Raw genomic sequence first — 17,556 nt, 5'->3', positions numbered from 1 at the left:
CCAATCCCAGCGTGGGAACCAGCCCTTGTCTTGGCTGTGGGTCCACTGGATGGCATATCCTGCCTACTTTTTCTTTTTTAAAGTAAATTACATATCTGTTTTGCAGCTTTGGTTTCTTGAAAGCAGAGCAAGAGCTGAAAGACATTGATGAAGTAATCTGTATGCAAAAAATCTAGAAGCGTTTACAATCATCTTACTTTTTTTTAAGAGACTCACTTTTGAGTCTTTGAAAAGCATCCTTTCTTTTTTATAAGGAAATTAAAAAACTTTTCTCATCTAATTGACTTACCTAATATTTAATTAACTTTTATGTAATTATAACAGCAAGCATAACAGGCACCCATAGGTCTGGAGGCACCAGCTGGCTGCTGGCAAGCTCACAACTCAGCTGGGAGAAGACAGGAGAAACAGGGGCCGGAGGGGCTGGTCTTGCTGGGCTTGTTCCCCTGGAGCCACAGAGAGAGATGGGGAGCTCAGTCCCACAGGTTGGGCAGGGTAGATTATAGGCTTCCACTGCTTTATCCATTCTCATTTTACTGATGGTGGGACTATGGCTCAGGAGAGTGAAAATAAGAATCCGAGGGCATGAATGAATAGCCTGGGTCTGAGTCATGGTTACCAAAGGGCAGAGCTGTGTGATTCTTGTTACCACATAATCCACACTGCTCTGTCCTCATGGCCTACGGGGATCCTGGAACGTGGTGTCTATCTCTAACCCAGGTAGCACAGATTCAGAGACCAGGAGGGGCTGCCAACATACTCCCCCCGCCACCCCGCCCAGTACTGAGGATTGAACCCAGGCCTCATGCATACTAGCAATTGCACAGCTAATGAGTTACATCCTCAGTCCTTTTTATTTTTTATTTTAAATTTTTTTTTCTGGTACCCAAGTTCGAACTTAAAACCTTGCACTTGCAAGTAATCACTGAGCTAAATCCCCAGCCCTCTTATTTTTTATTTTGAGGTTGGGTCTTGCTCAATTGCCCAGGCTCGCTTTGAGTCTGTGATCCTCCTGCTTTAACCCTCCAGGTTGCTGGGAGTAGAGGCAGGTACCACCACACCCAGCTGCTGACCTGCTCTTACTTGATCCTTTCCAGGCATGGTTTTAGTTATGTTTAAATACACCTTCCCTTCCCTAGAACCAGCTTTTTAGAGCACGACATCATCCTTGCCCTGTCCTTTCTGCTGAATGATCCCCACTCAGCCTGCCGGGAGAACCTGCACCGGGTATACAAGCAACTGGCCCAGCTGCCTTCAGGTAGGCTCACATCTCTCCCACGGATCCTGTGGGCCTTCAGGTTGCCCCTGGGCCTCTCCTTCAGGTCATGTACATGCCAGGTTGTAGATCACAGTCCATTGCACAATTTAAAAAAGTTACCTTTTAGTGGGTCATGGTGGTGCACCCCTGTAGTCCTAGCTATGTGGGAGGATGAGGCAGGAAAGTCATTTGAGCCCAGGAATTTGAGACCCACCTGGGCAACATAAGAGATCGTCTCAGCAACAACAGCAGCAATAACTACAAAAGTTACCTTTTTATTAAATTATGCATATTTTAAAAAACATATACAGGGACTGGGAGTGTAGCTGAGTGGTAGAGTATATGCTTAGCATGCACAAGGCCCTGGGTTTATCTCCAGTACCCATCCCCTCACTAAAAAAATCCCCACAAATAAATGACCATTTGATTAAATTGTTCTAAGTGAGCATTCCAGGTAACAACCATGGAGGTCAAGAAATACCCTATTACCAGGACTGGACACTCCCCCCAGGCCTCATATGGAGGTACTACTCCTCACCCTGAGGGAAACTGTACCTTCAATTTGTAAGGCTAGAGCTTAGTTCATGCCTTGTTTTCCTTTTTGAGGTGCTGAGGATGGAACCCAGGACTTCACATATGCTAATCATGCACTCTCCTACTGAGCTATACCCAAGGGCACTTTATATCTTTTAAAACTGTACAGAAATGGAAACGTGTAATCGGTTATATTTTGCTTTTAGCTTCTGTCACTCAACATTTTGTTTCTGAGATTCATGTGTGTTGTGTATTACTGATTATTGCTTATTTGTGCTAGAATTTGGTATTCGCATTATGTGAGTACTGTATACTACAGTTTATCCACTCTGCTGCTGAGAGACATATGAATTGTTTTTTTTATAGCTACCAAGAACACAGCAGCTATAAAAGTAGTTATAAATATTTTTTGACGGACATGTGTACGTTTATTTTGGGGTATACCTAGAATAGAATGGCTGGAATAGTATAAGTTTGTGTTCGGCTTTATACAAGGTACTGCCAAATGATTTTCTAAAAGAGTTGCACCAAATTTCACTTCCAACAGCAGTATATGAGTGTTACAGGTGCTCCACATCCTCACCAAATTTCATCTTTTCTGACCTTTTATTTTAGCTATATCGGTGGGTGTGTAGCGGTACCTCATTTTGTTTCTAATTTGTATTTTCCTGGCGATCAAAAGGGAGGCCCTTTATTGTTTTATATTTTTGAGGTGAGGTCTTGCTATGTTGTCAAGGCTGGCCCAAACTCCTGGGCTCAACTAATCCTGCTGCAGGCTCCTGAGTAACTCGTCCAGCTGGTGAGGCCCTTTAAATGCTCTCTTTTGTGTAGTGCCATGGCAGTTTTTTAAGGAATTAAGAAGGCCTGCCCCAAAGGCCATGCTGCATACATTTTCACTGAAGGCCACCCCACCCTTGACCTGTGGTCCCCTTCAGCTGAAAGCTCCTGCTAATTAAATAGGGAGTCTAAAGTAACAGCTACCTGCCAGCCACAGCTGGAGGGTTGACACTTGTGTCAGGGTGACATCCAACTGGTTGCAGGGCTGCAATGAACATTTTTAAATAAGGTACTCATTTCAAGAGATGGGATAGGCCTCGAAGCAGTACCTTAGGTAAAGATAGACCAATAGGTGTTGTAGCCCTGGGGTCAGATGAACCTGTGTTTCCTCTCCCCTTTCCCTTCTCCTTGTTCCTTGGGTGCCCTGAACAGATTATTTTATGCCTAAAGTGAGGACAAAGTGAAGATGAAGGGAGAAGAGGCTGGCTAAGCATATACAGTAGCTCAGCACCCTGCATGAATGAATAAGTATAAACATTCAAGGGCAGCTGTGAGCACTCCCTGAGTTAAGGCTCAGAGAGAAGTAACTGGGATCAGGCATGAAGAGGCAAGTCCAACAGACCAGATCTCAGGAAGGCCTAGCAGTGCCACCTGGCCCTTGAGGTACATCTTCCTCCAGCTGGGCCCAGCTAGATGCTGAAGACCATGAAAGGCTGGAAAACAGAAGCCCCCAGTGATCTTTTTAAAAGGCTACTGTGTCTCTGGGCCTATCCCAGGCTACCAGATCAATCTCTAGGGGTGGGCAGCTGCACATGTATTTGTAGAGTGCAAGTTGGCCCCTTCCTCACATTGCCAGGAGTTGAGAGCCACTGGGGTATTGTCTGTCTCCATGGAGGCCTGGAACCAGGGCCAAATTAAATGAATGCCCTTTGTTTACCATGCAGGAACCCAAGGTATGAGCCAGGGTTTGGTTCTCTCCTTCTTGGGGTGGGAGCTTCCAGGGGACTTGCTGATCTCACTCAGGGCTTTCACAGTTACTGTGACCTATTAAAACATTCAGAGAAACATACAGATGATAATGACAAACATTAGTACCATCACCCAGCTTTGCACAATCATAACATTCTATTGTATTTCATATTTGCTTGAGAGTTTCGTTTAAAAACATCATAGATACAATCCAAGCATCTCTTCCTACCTAGCATCCTTTTCCTGACCTCCCTTGAGCCACCAATAATTTAGTGACTATATTCCCACTATATTCTGTGCAGTTTTCTGCCATTTGAAGGTGTCATAATGTGTTTCCATGTTGGTTGTTTCCGCTTCTGTGCTGCAGACAGAATGAGCAGGGAGCTTATTTGCTCAGGTGAATTCATCTAGGTCAGTGATGGCAAACCTTTTAGTGCTTTCAATAACAAACAGCAGCTGTGGCACATGTGCCATAGGTTTGCCACCACTGCTCTAGAGCATCAATGTCCAACCTTTTGGCTTGCCTGGGGTTCACTGAATGATGAGGAATTGCCTTGGGCTGCATATAAAACTATATGCAGTTAATGTATATAAGTAATAAAAGTTCCTTTATTATTTATATTTTAATTTTAATTATTTTATGAAATAACAAGCCCAAGTTTAATAATTAAATAGGAAAACTTACATGTCTGCTTAATAACAATAAATGCTTGTCTTCACAGGCACACACATGTGTACGTAGGTTGAAGTACTATTATTAGTAGTCACTGCATTTTACTCACCAAGTCGCACAACTGCATGTAACGATCGATATATGTGGGTTTTGACTATGTGTGGAGGGTATAGGAGGTGGATTAGCCCTATACTGCGGTTCTGTTGTTACTTAAGCAATCAATAAATTGCTCGACCACTGAGCAAATGGGTCATGAAAAATATCACTAAGAAATCACATAATAATGTTAAAAGTTGATGATCTTGTGTGGCTGGATTACTAAGTGACTGTCCAGTGCTGCATGCAACTCGTGGGCTGCCGATTGGACATGCCTGCTCTAGGGCCTCTACTGGGGAGGGTGACCACAGCCCTCAAAAAATACACTCTCACCTTCAGCTTTGCACGATTTTCAATTGCTTCCCAGCCATGCTCCTTTGGTGGGGAAGAGAGCCTGGGGCCTCAACCCTGCCTGCAAACCCAAGGCTATGCTGTGGCATTTCACTGTCATGTATCATTGCTGATCCCTGTGGCTTCTCCCTGTTTATTCGTTGATTCATTGGCCCCATGGTTTTTCACTTGAACAATATACAGTAGTCAGTTTTATCAATCTTTTCCTTTGTGTTTTTTCCCGTGTGTTTGTGTGTGTGTGTGTGCATGCGCTAAGAAAAATTTCTCCTGAGGTCTTGAAGATATTCTGCCATATTTTCTACTGAAGTGAAAGAGTTGATTTTTTTCACATTCAGCTTGTGAAGGTACCTCTAACGGAGTTTTGGTCCAACATTGCCTGGTTTCTGAAAGCTCTGTAGTGATCTGGGTTTTGGTTGACACCCTCCCCATCTCCCTGAGGATGCTTTTATAATCCACAAACACTGGGTACACCATGAGGAGTAGGGACACATGGTACTGACAACCCCAACCAGTGAAAGCCTCACTGCAGGGTTGGGTGCTGAGCCTGGGCCCTTCATCACGGAATTTGCTGGGTGCTATTCCTCATCCTGGGGAGGGATATACAGCAGTGGCTAGGGCTGGGGAGATGGCTGGACAAATGGAGGAAGATAAGGAGGCAGTGTGGTGGGTACCCTGGTCTATCCTGGGTGACTGAGTGCTGTGTCTTCTGGGTTGACCAGTGTGGCCATGCCCCAGTGTTGTGTTTTCTAGGCTTCTGCATGGGGGTCTGGGGAGGGATGGATAGGCTTCTATTTCAGTGGGTTTAGTCTTACCAGTGTGGGACCTCGGGCAGTAGTGTAGGCCTTGAGAGCCTGGATTTCACCACCTGTGTGGTTTAGGGGGGAGTCTGTACACAGGGCTTAGCCAGCTCTCAGCATACAGTGCTGGTCATTATTATGGGTTTCCTATTCTTGGCCACACTGGAAAGCCTTCTTAAAAAAATTAGTATGTTTATAATCCAAAAGAATGATGTTCATTTTGGGGATTTGGTACATGTATATAACATATCTTGATCATTTTGGATCCCTTTCCCCCTCCCTCTCCCACTTCTGCTGAAGCAGCCCTCCTTTTTTTGCTATTATGAATTGTGCTGCTGTAAACATTGGTATGTACGTGTCACTATAGTGTGATGTCTTAAGTTCTTTTTCTGTTTTTTAAATTAAGTTTATTGGCACAATTCAGATATATGTAATGATCACATTCATCATAGGGAATTTGTACCTGTATATGACATATCTGGATTCCTCTTTTGTCCCCCATTCTCCTCTCCAGCCTTCAACCCCTCATCCCCTCCTTATTTACAAAGCTTTGTTTCCATTTTATCCTTCTTTTCTCATTTTTTTCTTTTCCCTTCCTTTCTTTCCTCCTCCCTCACTAGTTCCCCTTTCCTTTTGAAGAGTTTCTTCCTATTTCACATTATCTATTATAGTTTGGTCTTTATAGTTTCAGTTTCTTACACCAGAGAGACAATATGATATTTCCACATGTGTGTGTGTCCAATTTATTTCACTTAAGAATATGGTCTCAAGAGGTGCATCCATTTACCTAGAAATGTCTTGTTTATCCTTCTTTGTGGCTGAGTAGTGCTCTATTGTATAAAAAACCCCACATGTTTTTTATTCATTCATCAGTTGATGGGCATTTGGATTGTTTCCAAGATTTATCTATTACAAACTGTGCTGCTATAAACATGGGTGTACAGGGGCCGGGGATTTAGCTCAGTGGTTCCGCCACCTGCTGCGCAAGCCAAGGACCTGAGGTCGTTCCCTGGTACCAAAAAAAAAAAAAAAGTTTTGGGCAAGGGATTTAGCTCAGCGTTTCCATCACCTGCCTCGCAAGTGCAAGGTCCTGAGTTTGATCCCCTGTGCCCCCGCCCCCCAAAAAGTTAAAAACATGGGTGTACATATATCGCTGTGGTATGAGTCTTTTAATTATTTTGGGAAGATACCCAGAAGGGGAATAGCTGGGTCAAATGGAACCTGTAATCCTAGTTTTTGAGGACTCTCCACAATGATTTCCACAGTGGTTGTACCAGTCTACAACTCCCATCAACAGTGGAGAAGGGTTTCTTTTTCCCACAGCCATGCCAGCATTTGTTGTTGGTTGATTTCTTTTCTTTTCTGTTTTTTTGGTACTGGGGATTGAACTCGGGATCTTGCATTTGCAAGGCAGGCAGTGGCACCACTGAGCTAAATCCCCGGTCCTGTTGTTGGTTAATTTCTTGATAAAAGCCATTCTTTCTGGAATGAAATCTTAGCATTATTTTAATTTGCATCTCTCAAAATGACCAGTGATGTGGAACATTTTTTCATATATTTATTTGCCATTTCTACTTCATCTGAGAAGTGTGTATTCATCTCAGATTCCCATTTTGGGATTGAATCTTTAAATTTGGGGGATCTGAATTTTTTCAGTTCTTTATATGTTCTAGGATATTAGTCCTAAATTTTTTCTCACTCTGTGGATTATCTTTTCACTCTGTTGGTGATTTCTTTTGCTGTGCAAAAGCTTTTTAATAAGGTGAAATCCCAGTTGTTGATTCTTTGTAGTATTTCCCATGTGATCAGGGTTTTGTTCATGAAGTCTTTGCCTACATATCTTCAAGAGTTCTATCTATTCTCTCTTCCAGCAGATTTAGTGTTTCTGTTTTAATATTTAGATCTTTGATCCATTTTGATTTTAGTTTAGTGCATGATGAGAGATGTTTTAGTCTTTGGCATATGGAAAGTCAGTTTTTCCAGCACTATTTATTAAAGAGGCTATCTTTCTTCCAGTGAATGTGTTTGGTTGGCCCCTTTTTCGCAGATAAGGTGGCTGAGCATGTTTGGAGTTGTTTCAACATCTTCTAATCTTTTCCATTGATCCTCAGGTCTGTTCTTTTGACAGTACCATGCTGTTTTTATTACGTAGCACTGTAGTATAATTTTCTAGTCAGGGCTTGTGATGCCATCTGCCTTGCCTTTGTTGCCCAGAATTTTTTTTGAACCAGGGATCGAACTCAGGACCTTGCACTTATGAGGCAGGCACAGTGCCACTGAGCTAAATCCCCAGCCTCTGGAATTGTTTTTGCTATTCTAGGTCTCTTCTGGTTCTAAATGAATTTTAAGAATGTTTTCTCTAGTTTTGTGTGGTATGCTAATGCTATTTTGATTGGGACTGCATTAAATCTGTCTAACAATTCTGGGAATATGGCTATTTTCGCTATGTTGGTTCTTCCTACCCAAGAGCAAGGGATATTGTTCCATTTTCTGATTTCTTCAATCTCCTCTTTCAGAGTACTGTAATATGCAATGTAAAGATCTTTTACTTTCTTTGTTAGATTGATTCCTTAAGTATTTCATTTTTTTGATGCTATTGTGAAAGGTGTTGTTTCCCTAATTTCTCTCTCAGTGAATTTGTTATTCGTGTACAGGAATGGTATTGATTTTTGAGCATTGAATATTACTGAATTTGGTTATTAAATCTAGAAGCCTTTTGGTGGAGTTTTTGAGCACCTACATTTTTAAACCATGGCATTCTTGGCATGCATGGCAGAACATCTGACACGTGACTAGGACACAACATACATTGTTTAGCAGATTTTATGTTATATTTTAAAGGATCATTTGTTGTTTTCTTGCTACAGTTCGCTTACCTGCTTGTTCCTTTACTCAACAAATATGTGTTGGGCCCTCGCTCTGTTCCAGTCGTTGTCCCTCGGTTTCCTCCCCTGTAACATGAGGTTTCTGTGGGAGGTTTCCAACGACTCTGAATCCTTGTGCCCTGTGAAGTCAGACTTGCTGTATGATTTTCCAGAGAAACCAGGAGGGGGCGCTCCAGGACTGAGGACTGTCCTGACAGAACCCTCATTCTTCCTAGGCCAGCTTCTTATGCCCAAGGTGGTGCTGGTAAGGAGAGGAGAAACTAGATAATAGACACAAATGCAATACAGAAGTTGTCAGTCCAGGCTCCTGGTCAACCAGGCCCTGAGTCACCAGCTGGGATTTCTCTTCTGCTTCCACCCACTGTTCTCTCATTCAACCTCTGTTTCTGCAAACCCCATGAAAAAATGGGTCTCATTTTGTGGCCAGGTGTTCTGAGTGAGAGAGCTATGAAGCTGAGATTGAGGATTCTTCTCTGAGCAGATTTTACAGTGCATCTTAACGGCCAGGTTCTCCTCGAAGTGTTTACTACCAGCCCTACAGGTGCTCACTGGGCACAGCTGTGAGTCTGGCCTGCCCTTCCTCCTGTCACAACCACCTAGTTTCAGGCTTTAAGATGCTGGCCCTGCTTTGGCACCAGCGTAGTGGGACCTGCTGTGTTCTGACCTTGTCGTGTATGCAGCTCTGGCTTAGATCAGGCTCTGGGTGTGGAAGTGAGCACCCCTCCTAACCCAGAGGAGAGCACCAGCTGGGGCGGGGGGAGGACTTTACCTGTGGAAACTGGGTCCCTGGCTCCAGTAGTGAGTAGGGCTGGTCTTAGGCGGAGCAGGGTGCAGCTGAGGGAAACATCTGACTGCAGCTCCCTGTTCCCCGTACTAAGGATTGAACTCACACTCTTGAACATACTAGGCAAATGATCCACCACTGAGCTACATCATGAGCCCTTTTTATTTTATTTTGGGACAGGACTGGCCTTGAACTTGTGATCCTCCTGCCTCCACCTCCTAAGTAGCTGGGGTTACAGGCATGTGCCACCACTCCAAGCTTAGATGCAGTTTTAATCTCAGTCATTTTGAGGTACAGGGGACATCCCTGGAATTATATGGTCTTAGCTAGAGACGGATCTAGAGGTGGCTGTGTTCAGAGGGAGCTCAAGCAAGGGAGGTGGGCTGCTCTCCCAGGCAGAGGGGCTGCTGGAGAAGCAAAACAGATTTACTACCCCACTAGCAGTGTGACTCAGCCCCAGGCAGGCAACCCCTGTCCTCCCTGGGTAGCTGTGCCTGATGCCCAGCTACCTGGGAGGTGGCCCAGAGCAGCCCCTGCTCCCCCTGGCTCTGACACCACAGGACAGAGGGAGGTGAAGCTTCTCCTGGAGGGGTAGGGCCTGTCTCCCTGGCCTGCCCTCAGGGTGGGTGCACCAGGGTCCCAGGCACATCCTCAGGCTGATAGTTGGTGGGCAGTTGCCACCATCCCCAGACATAGTGAGGATGATACACATAAACAGGAAGTCTGCTTGCTTGCTTCTTGGCCTGCTGTGTCTGCTCCGCTCCTCCTCCCTGAGCTCTTCCCCCTTCATACACCCCCTCCAGCAGGAGAGAGCCTTTCCTTGTATGGCTATGTTAAACCTGTCCCGTATTCCAGAATCTATCTTCAAGATCTCCATTGGGGCAGGTAGCCTTCATCAGACTTTCCCACAAGGTTTTCATAATACTCTCAAAGCAGTTTGAGACAGCTTGTGACAAATGGAATTAGCATAGTCCTCCCAAGGATTGGTCTGCACTGGTCTGGGACCTGTCTCATTATTGAAGCCCCCTGTCAAGGCTTGTCTCCAGGAGATGATTCCCTCAGCATGCCATCCAGGCTTGGCATGTCCTGTGTCCTCACAGCACAGTCCCTGGCACTTATGCCATGTCAGCTAGATCCACATCCCCATGCCCATTTGTTCTGGACAGTAGGCACTGTCCAGGATCTGGCATGTTTGCCCTGTGGTTCTGGGGAGTGTGGACAGATTGAGCACAATCCCTCCGGTGTTAGCCCCAGCCTGTCACTTGTCACACACCATTTGATAGTGAGATGTTTGTCCCCTCTCAGGATCTCTGCTCCCTCTTCTGTAATGTGGAATCTAGAATCTTGGCTTCCCAGGAGTGCGGTGCACAGTGAGCAGTCACTGTGGGGAGATAGGATTACTGTCACCAGTGTTATTGCCCCACTGTCCCATGTTGGGGACCACAAAGGCTACAGGGGAAGATGGTAATTCCCGATGGGGAGCCACATGGTGGTGTGCCCTGGGAGAGGGGGCTGGGGTTACATGTAGTAGGATTGGCTAGGGACAGTCTCCTGAAGAGGGTAGGTCAGCCTGGTTGACTCCAGCTGCTCCCCTTCAGCCAGTCTGGTCAGCTTCTCAGCAGTTACTTCTGCAGGTTGTGGCACCTATTTCCCCGTGGCCAAGCCTCTCTGGGGATGTTTGCCCTTAGCAGCTCCCCTAAGGAAGATGGGTCCAGCAGTGCCCTGCCCTTGAACTACTCAATGGAGTTTGCCTTTCTCTACCCTGACCTAGAGTGGGTGCTTTGGTCAGTGGAATGTGGGGAGGGAGGGGACTTCGAACAAGGCTGAGGTGGCTTTGTGCTGGATCCTGAGGGAAAGGCACATCATGGACTATGAGGCGGGAAAGGGCATGTAGGGCAGAAAGATCAGTGGGAGCAAACAGGGGCCACAAAGGGAAGAACCAGGGCAGATGCACTGCAATGGACAGAGCCAGGGAGCCCAGCAGGGAGGTCTGGGGTCTGGGTTCCTCTGCAGCTTGTGGGAATCGTGGTAAATTGCACACTGACAGGCGCTGGGGACCAGGAGGAAGCTCTCTTTTCTGGGGAAGTCCTCCTCTGGTCCTTAATACACCTCCAGGAAGGAGGCAGAACCCTTCTATTTTCCCTTTAGCTGTATATTTTTAGGTTAAGGATGCTCAAGGGTGAAATTACTGCTCTTTTTCACAGTTGGCATTGAAAGCGCAAAATGAGTCTCAATTTTAAGTCACATATTATTTCTTTTTAAACAAAAGCCCCGTTAGGTTCTTGCTGTTTAGTGATGTGGGAAGGTGTGAGGAAATCCCCATGTGGATTCCAGTGGGGGTGGGGCAGCCACAGAGCCAGGTCCATGTGTATCTGTACATGCACGCATGCGTGTCTGCTGCCCCATCCTCACAGCTTTGCATGAGGTCCTTCTTTGAGGAAGAGGCTGCAGGTTGCCTCTGTGCTGCTCCCTGTAGACTCCTGCCCCATTGGATGCAGGACAGGGCAGGGTTCAGGGCTCGGGAAAGCATCAGCACTCCTTTGCTCCTCCCAGGGAGCAGATCTCTGTGGCTTTCTGACCTTGGATACATTTTTCTCATTTGTAAAATGGGTCACCACTGGCTACCTGCTGAGGTGGAATGTTTTTAATGAAATAATTTGTAAGAAGCCTGGCTCTGTGTCCCACCTGAAGCAGGCACTTGGTGGACTTACCTTCTTGACATCTCACCAGTGGTTTCCCACCACCCCTAGAGGCCTCTAGTGCTTTGGGGTGGAAGGTGTCCCAGCACTTCCTAGATGACACCACGTTCAGCCACGAGTGAGCCACACACACAGCACACTGGAACAAAGCTTGGCTCCATTCGGGGTATTTTATTTTCTTAAAGTAGACAATCTTTGACTTTCATATGGTCACCAGCTCCTCCTTCCCTCTGTATAGGTCTTCAAGTCCTTGGCTGTGATTCTGCACATTGACCTTGGACTCCTGGGTACCGAACAAGGGTTAGAGAGAAGGAGATTTGGCAAGGGCTCTGGCAGTGCCTCCCATCTCAGCAGCAGGGGTTCATATTTACACACAGCCCTCAGCCAAGGTCCTTTCAAGGACAAGAAGGCCCAGAGTGCAGGGTCCCAGCAGGGCCTCCCTCAGGCCACAACACTGGCTGTGCCTTCACAGGAGTCATAGCAGCTCCCAGCCCATCTCAGGCTTGGGTGTGCAGGGACCTGGGGTGGGGTGGGGGTGGGGGGTGCCATCTCTCACCTCCCCTTCTGTTACTCAGCAAAGCCACAGATAATTTACGCTTTAAATACCAAGACATTTAGCTATTGTTCATTCGCTCCTAGGTGAAGAACCTTCTTTAATACATCACATTTATTTTTCTCAAATAAAAACAAAGCAGAAAACCGCACCAATAACAGGACACTGCAGAGGCTTATGTACAACATGTGTCCTGCGAGGCTGCCGCAGGACTGCCATTTGCCCCAGAATTCTTTGGAGCAGAGGGACAGAATCGTCCAGATAACAACTTTTACACTCAGCAAGCCAGACACGAAAAAGACCACCTGAAAAAAAATAAGTTTTGAAAAATCTGCATTTAAAAAAGAATACTCAACTGCATTTGAAATTTTCTGTATTTTTTTCCTGCGAAACACCACAAGATTTGGCAAAAAAAAAAAAAGATATTAGAGAAGAAAAACAAAGTTTGAATTTATAAAATATCAGGCCAGTAGAAGAAAAGCTGGAAACCCAGCTGGCCTAGTTTGAAATATATCGTGCCACTCATTTTATTGTGATTTTTGCTGCATATTTTGAAGCTGTTTATAAAGAGCTGAGTGGCTAGAGGTCTGGTTAGTGCCGTCACCTGGCTCCTCAGGTCCAGGTCCAGGGCAAACGTGGTACAGTGCGACTGCGTGTAGGGTGCGGCCAGCAGGGAAGGTGCATGGTCCCTGCTCTGGCTCTCACTCCTAGTCAGTGGCAACGCCCCCAGTGCAGAGCTTGGGTGGTAAGTTGGCCTTCCTCCAGGTGACAGGGGCACAGCCGGCCTGACTTGGCCCTAGCCCTGCTGCCTCTCCGCAGCAATCCGTTGTGGACCCCCATGCAGAGTGGAGCCAACTTGGAAGGCAGAGTGAAGAGGCAGGGTGGCCTTGAAGTGAACTTGTGACAGCATTGCCTCCAGTATCAAGAGACCTGGACAATACTTTGGAGGACTTTGCCATCTCCAGATGTGTTTGCGTGCTTGTGTTTGTGTGTGTGTGTGTGTGTCTACCTACCTAGCAATCTATCCATATATATTTATGTTTGCAGAAATGTGGGGCCTAGGAGGTGGAGGCCAAGGGCCGGGGGATACCCTTCAGGTCCCCCATTTTTTGCCCCCAGGTCAGGCCTCTCTAGCACGAGGTGGGGTGTGATACCCCATAGGTTTCGCCACAGGCAAGTGGGCTGGGCCCAACTCCTCAGCAAAGGCCAATGTACTTGAGATTGTTCTGTATAATGACGTCTGTCACTGCATCAAAGACAAACTGGATATTACTGGTGTCGGTGGCGCAGGTGAAGTGGGAGTAAATTTCCTTGGTCTCCTTGTTGCGATTCAGGTCCTCAAACTGCCGCTGGATGTAGACAGCAGCCTCCTCGTATGTGTTCTGGCCCTTGTACTCAGAGAAGCAGACGGTGAGCGGGATGCGCCGGATCTTCTCTGCCAGCAGGTCCTTCTTGTTCAGGAAGAGGATGAGTGAGGTGTTGATGAACCAGTTGTTGTTGCAGATAGAGTCAAAAAGGCGCAGGCTCTCTGCCATTCGACTCTGGATGGAGGGAGGAAAATGCTGGTGTTAGGGCATGCAGCAAGCAGATACCCTAGATATGTAGCCCTGTTCCATTGGCTGGACCCCTTTCTGCTGAGGAATCCTTCCTCTATCAGATCAAGTCTGTCTTTACCTTCTTCCCTTAGAAACAGTTGATATTATCTACGTTACCCTGAACCTGGCACATGCTTGGGAAGGGCTCTCCTGCCCCTTTGGGCCCCTGCTCTGGACACTAGTATCCAGTGACCTCAACATGTAGCTCCAGGATTGTAGCAGTGCCCAGAACAGCCTCCTCCCACTTGTGGACTTCACCCTGAGGATCCCATGACATTTCCAATGCTGGTCGCTAGCCTGCCCTACACCCACACAGGAAAGCTCAAGTCTTCCATGGAGCTGCTGTCAAATCACATCTCCCTCAGCGTTAAGTCTGGGTTTAATGCAGTCCTTTGAAACCTCAATCCTGCCACGTGGTACCTGTGAGGGGGCAGTGTGCACTTCTGTAACCAAAGAATCCAGTTTCTTTAGTTGGGAACGAAACGTCAGCCCTGCAGCAGGCTCCTCTCCCTGTCCTCCCTGACCTCAGGTGCTCACATGCACTGCTGCAGATATCTGGCCCCACTGGGCTGGACTGAGCAAGCAGTCTTGGCACATACAGACAGCAGGAGGATGGCATCCCAGGGGAAAGCAATGACCAAATAAGAGTGTGGTCCCCAGCACCCCACCCATTCTTTACCTCTCCTCTGAGGACCTTCACTGTGTTTGGTAACTCTCAGATTTAAGGTACATGATGCTTTGGTCTGATTCCAAACCCACCATTTCCACATAAAACAATTCTTGCTTCTAAAAGGAATAACTACTGGAACTACTACTTGGAATTGCTGTTGGTTAAAGTTGCCCCTCAAGATAAACTGAACTAGCCAAGTGTCCAGAAGTCTGGGGATAGTCAACATCAGAGGATTAGGATTTAAGGATTTTTCTGACTAGATTATATCACCAATTGTGGTATGACCATGATAACTGTAGCTACTGTTGACAGTGAGGACACAAGGCATCAGTAACACCAATGACATGACCATGGCAACTGCAGCTGGACACAAGGTTCTGCTTTTTCAACCCTTGCAGCTTCCTAATCCCATTTTACAGACGAAGAAACCAAGGCTTGGAAAGGCAGGAAATGTGTTTCACATTCCTTGGCCAGGAGTACTGAGCTTGCTGGTCCTATAGGGTGGATGCAAGGGAGGTTGCCCTAGAGTTGGGGTACCTGGGAAGATGTCACACAGAAACCCTGCTCGCCAGAGCCCCTGTTCTCTAAGGCACAGGATTTGGCAGTGTCTGCTGAGGAGGCAGGTGTTGGGAAGCAAGTGTTATTAGCCTGGGCTTCTGCATCCACCTAAGAGACCTTGTTTTAAAAATCTTATCTGTCTCCTTCTTTACAATGAACTTAGAATAATAGAAACACTGAAAAGTGAGTAGTCTCAGGTGTGGGCAGGGGAAGAATTAATCTTTCTGCAGAAACAAGAGGCAGGACCCCAGCCCCAGCAGTGCCCGGAGATGTCAGTGCCTCCACCGTTGAATCTGGATGGGATGTTCCCACAGGAGAAACTGGTGGTGGTCTAGGAATGTCACATTTTGCTGAGAGAGTAATTAGCTCTAATGGATTCCTGGAAGCCACATTGTAAAGATGACTGTGGGAAGGGAGCTGTCACTTCTCACAGGAATGATGCTGTAATTGAAGCTATGATTCTGACCCCAAATTCTGTATCAGATATGGCCATTAGCACATATTCATCAGTTCATTAAACAGACACTTGCTGAGGATGTCTTGGCCCACAGGCCACTGAAAAGCCCACATCTCTCATGCCAGGTGATAGGGCCCCAGAGTTGGAAGCCCTAGGGCTGCAGAAACAGGCATGGCAGGGATAGCAGGCTGAGTCAAGGAGTGGGCTCTCTCCCAGCCTTTGAGAGGGATGGTCATCAGCAGGGCATGGGCCAGAGTTCAAGGGTGGATGGGCAAGCAGAGTGTGGGGGGGTCAGGACCTGGGTCTGGCACCCTCATTCCTGCTGGGTCACAGCTGGCATAGTTCTTGTACCAGCTCAGCCCAGCAGCTGTTGGACAGGAAGTGAAATATGGTAAAAGGAGGGGCAGGAGGGTCACCTCAACATGCTGCAGCAATGCACAAGTGCTGGTCACCACTCAGGGAGAGCTCCATGCTCTGTAGGGCACGTGTATGGGGGAAGAGCTCAGCTCCCATCCTGATGCCTTCTCAGCCACTCTTCCTGTGCTCTGTGCACTTGAGTCCTGAGGCACCATGAGTCCTTTCTACCCAAGCAGACGGAAATGCTTTTTTGCTGACATCTCTCAAGAGACTTTGGGGATCCTGAACAATTCTAAGCTTCAGTTTGACCCAGAGATCACAGAAACACAGGCATAGAAACTAGAAGGGAGCAGAGAACAGAGGAGGGACAGTCCTTGACTGGATGGTGCTTTGCATGTGTGATCACCAGGTTCTCAACTGCTGTGGCAGCCCTGGTAAGGACACAGAAAGGCATGTTGGGAGCTCAGGACTCTCCCTCATTGCAGGCCCATTCTCATACCCCAGGTTCTCCTTGCTTTGTGGTAGTTTGGGGCTCAGGATCCTGGTTTCTTTTCTATTTCTTGGGACAAACCATGGCGAACCACAATCATCATTTATTGGGCTCTTGGGAGATGACAAGGCCTCCAAGAATATCAACAAACCTGTATTTGTGTAAACATTTGTTCCCCCTCTCCAGTCTTATTTCCTGAGCCCTGCCTGGCAGGAGTCAGAAGAGCCTGTGGCAGGTACCAACCATGAACCTGGCTTGTGGGTTAACAGAGACATGGAGCTTCAGGGTAGGGACAGCCCATGCACTAACCAATTCCATCCGTCCCACAGCCATGCTGCTGGCCGAGTCCTCCCTGCCTACGGCACCATATTGCTGAGAGGTAGATGTGAGTCCTCCCTGTGATCTTTAAATTGGGAATGCTGGTCAAAAGGTCTGGTGTGGTTAGCATGGCACTGGCATGAACCCTTTCAAAATGTCTGAGGAACTAGTGGGGCAAGAGTTGTGTCTCATTCTGATTTGTTCCTGCACCGGAGGTCTTGTCTCTCAAAAGTGGGGAGCAGGTTGAGGGAGGCTGAGGAACCACGGGGAGTCACAGTCAGGGATCTTGCCCTTCTCAAGTTAACAAGAGGATCCTTATCCAGGGAAGAGTCTCATGTTTGATTCCAATAGACCAATAATAGAGGTGGTGGCAGAAGCCCTGTCCTGTGCCTGACCTAGTGTCCTGCCTGCCCCTTATTCCTTTTGGCTTCAGAGCTGGTGTCACAGTGGCACCTGAACTCCCACAGCCTCATGTGCAGACAGGTGGGTGGAATGGCACCCTGATATCTTAAATCACAACCATTGAAGCAGGAACCGTACTATTTTGGGCTGTAACTCTGGAAACTGTGTGAGATGTGCATGAGCCTAAGAATGGCGGGGTGGGGGGGGCATGAAGCACTGGTGTGCCTTGTGTCTGGCCTTTGCCCCTGCAGTACTTCCCACCTTTCATATTTTGCTTACCTGGCAGGGCCTTGCTCAGGGGCCCTTCTTCCCAGAAGCCTCCACCCATCTGCT

The 17,556-nt window shown here is 47.1% G+C and overlaps 2 protein-coding genes across 6 annotated transcripts in view; one reads left to right on the top strand and one right to left on the bottom strand.

Moving 5' to 3' along the window:
* Positions 1–17,556, top strand: part of Rsph14 (radial spoke head 14 homolog) — an 87,969-nt gene that overhangs the window by 12,404 nt on the left and 58,009 nt on the right. For all 5 annotated transcript variants that reach the window (XM_087198555.1, XM_087198556.1, XM_087198554.1 and 2 more), the window contains one exon: positions 1,140–1,258. In XM_087198555.1, coding sequence (XP_087054681.1) covers positions 1,140–1,258 — 119 coding nt within the window. The remainder of the gene's footprint in view (positions 1–1,139; positions 1,259–17,556) is intronic.
* The window catches only part of Gnaz (G protein subunit alpha z), a 54,323-nt gene continuing 48,746 nt past the window's right edge, over positions 11,980–17,556 (bottom strand). Inside the window, exon 3 of the mRNA XM_004843527.4 lies at positions 11,980–13,917. Coding sequence (XP_004843584.1) covers positions 13,573–13,917 — 345 coding nt within the window. The 3' untranslated portion in view covers positions 11,980–13,572. The remainder of the gene's footprint in view (positions 13,918–17,556) is intronic.

This window comes from Heterocephalus glaber, unplaced genomic scaffold (genome assembly GCF_053883595.1).
Source record: "Heterocephalus glaber isolate CG9 unplaced genomic scaffold, H.glaber_assembly_v1.0 deba00001687, whole genome shotgun sequence".
Classification (NCBI taxonomy): domain Eukaryota; kingdom Metazoa; phylum Chordata; class Mammalia; order Rodentia; family Bathyergidae; genus Heterocephalus; species Heterocephalus glaber.
Note: the sequence above shows the minus strand (reverse complement) of the source record. Positions and strands in the feature narration are given on the sequence as shown.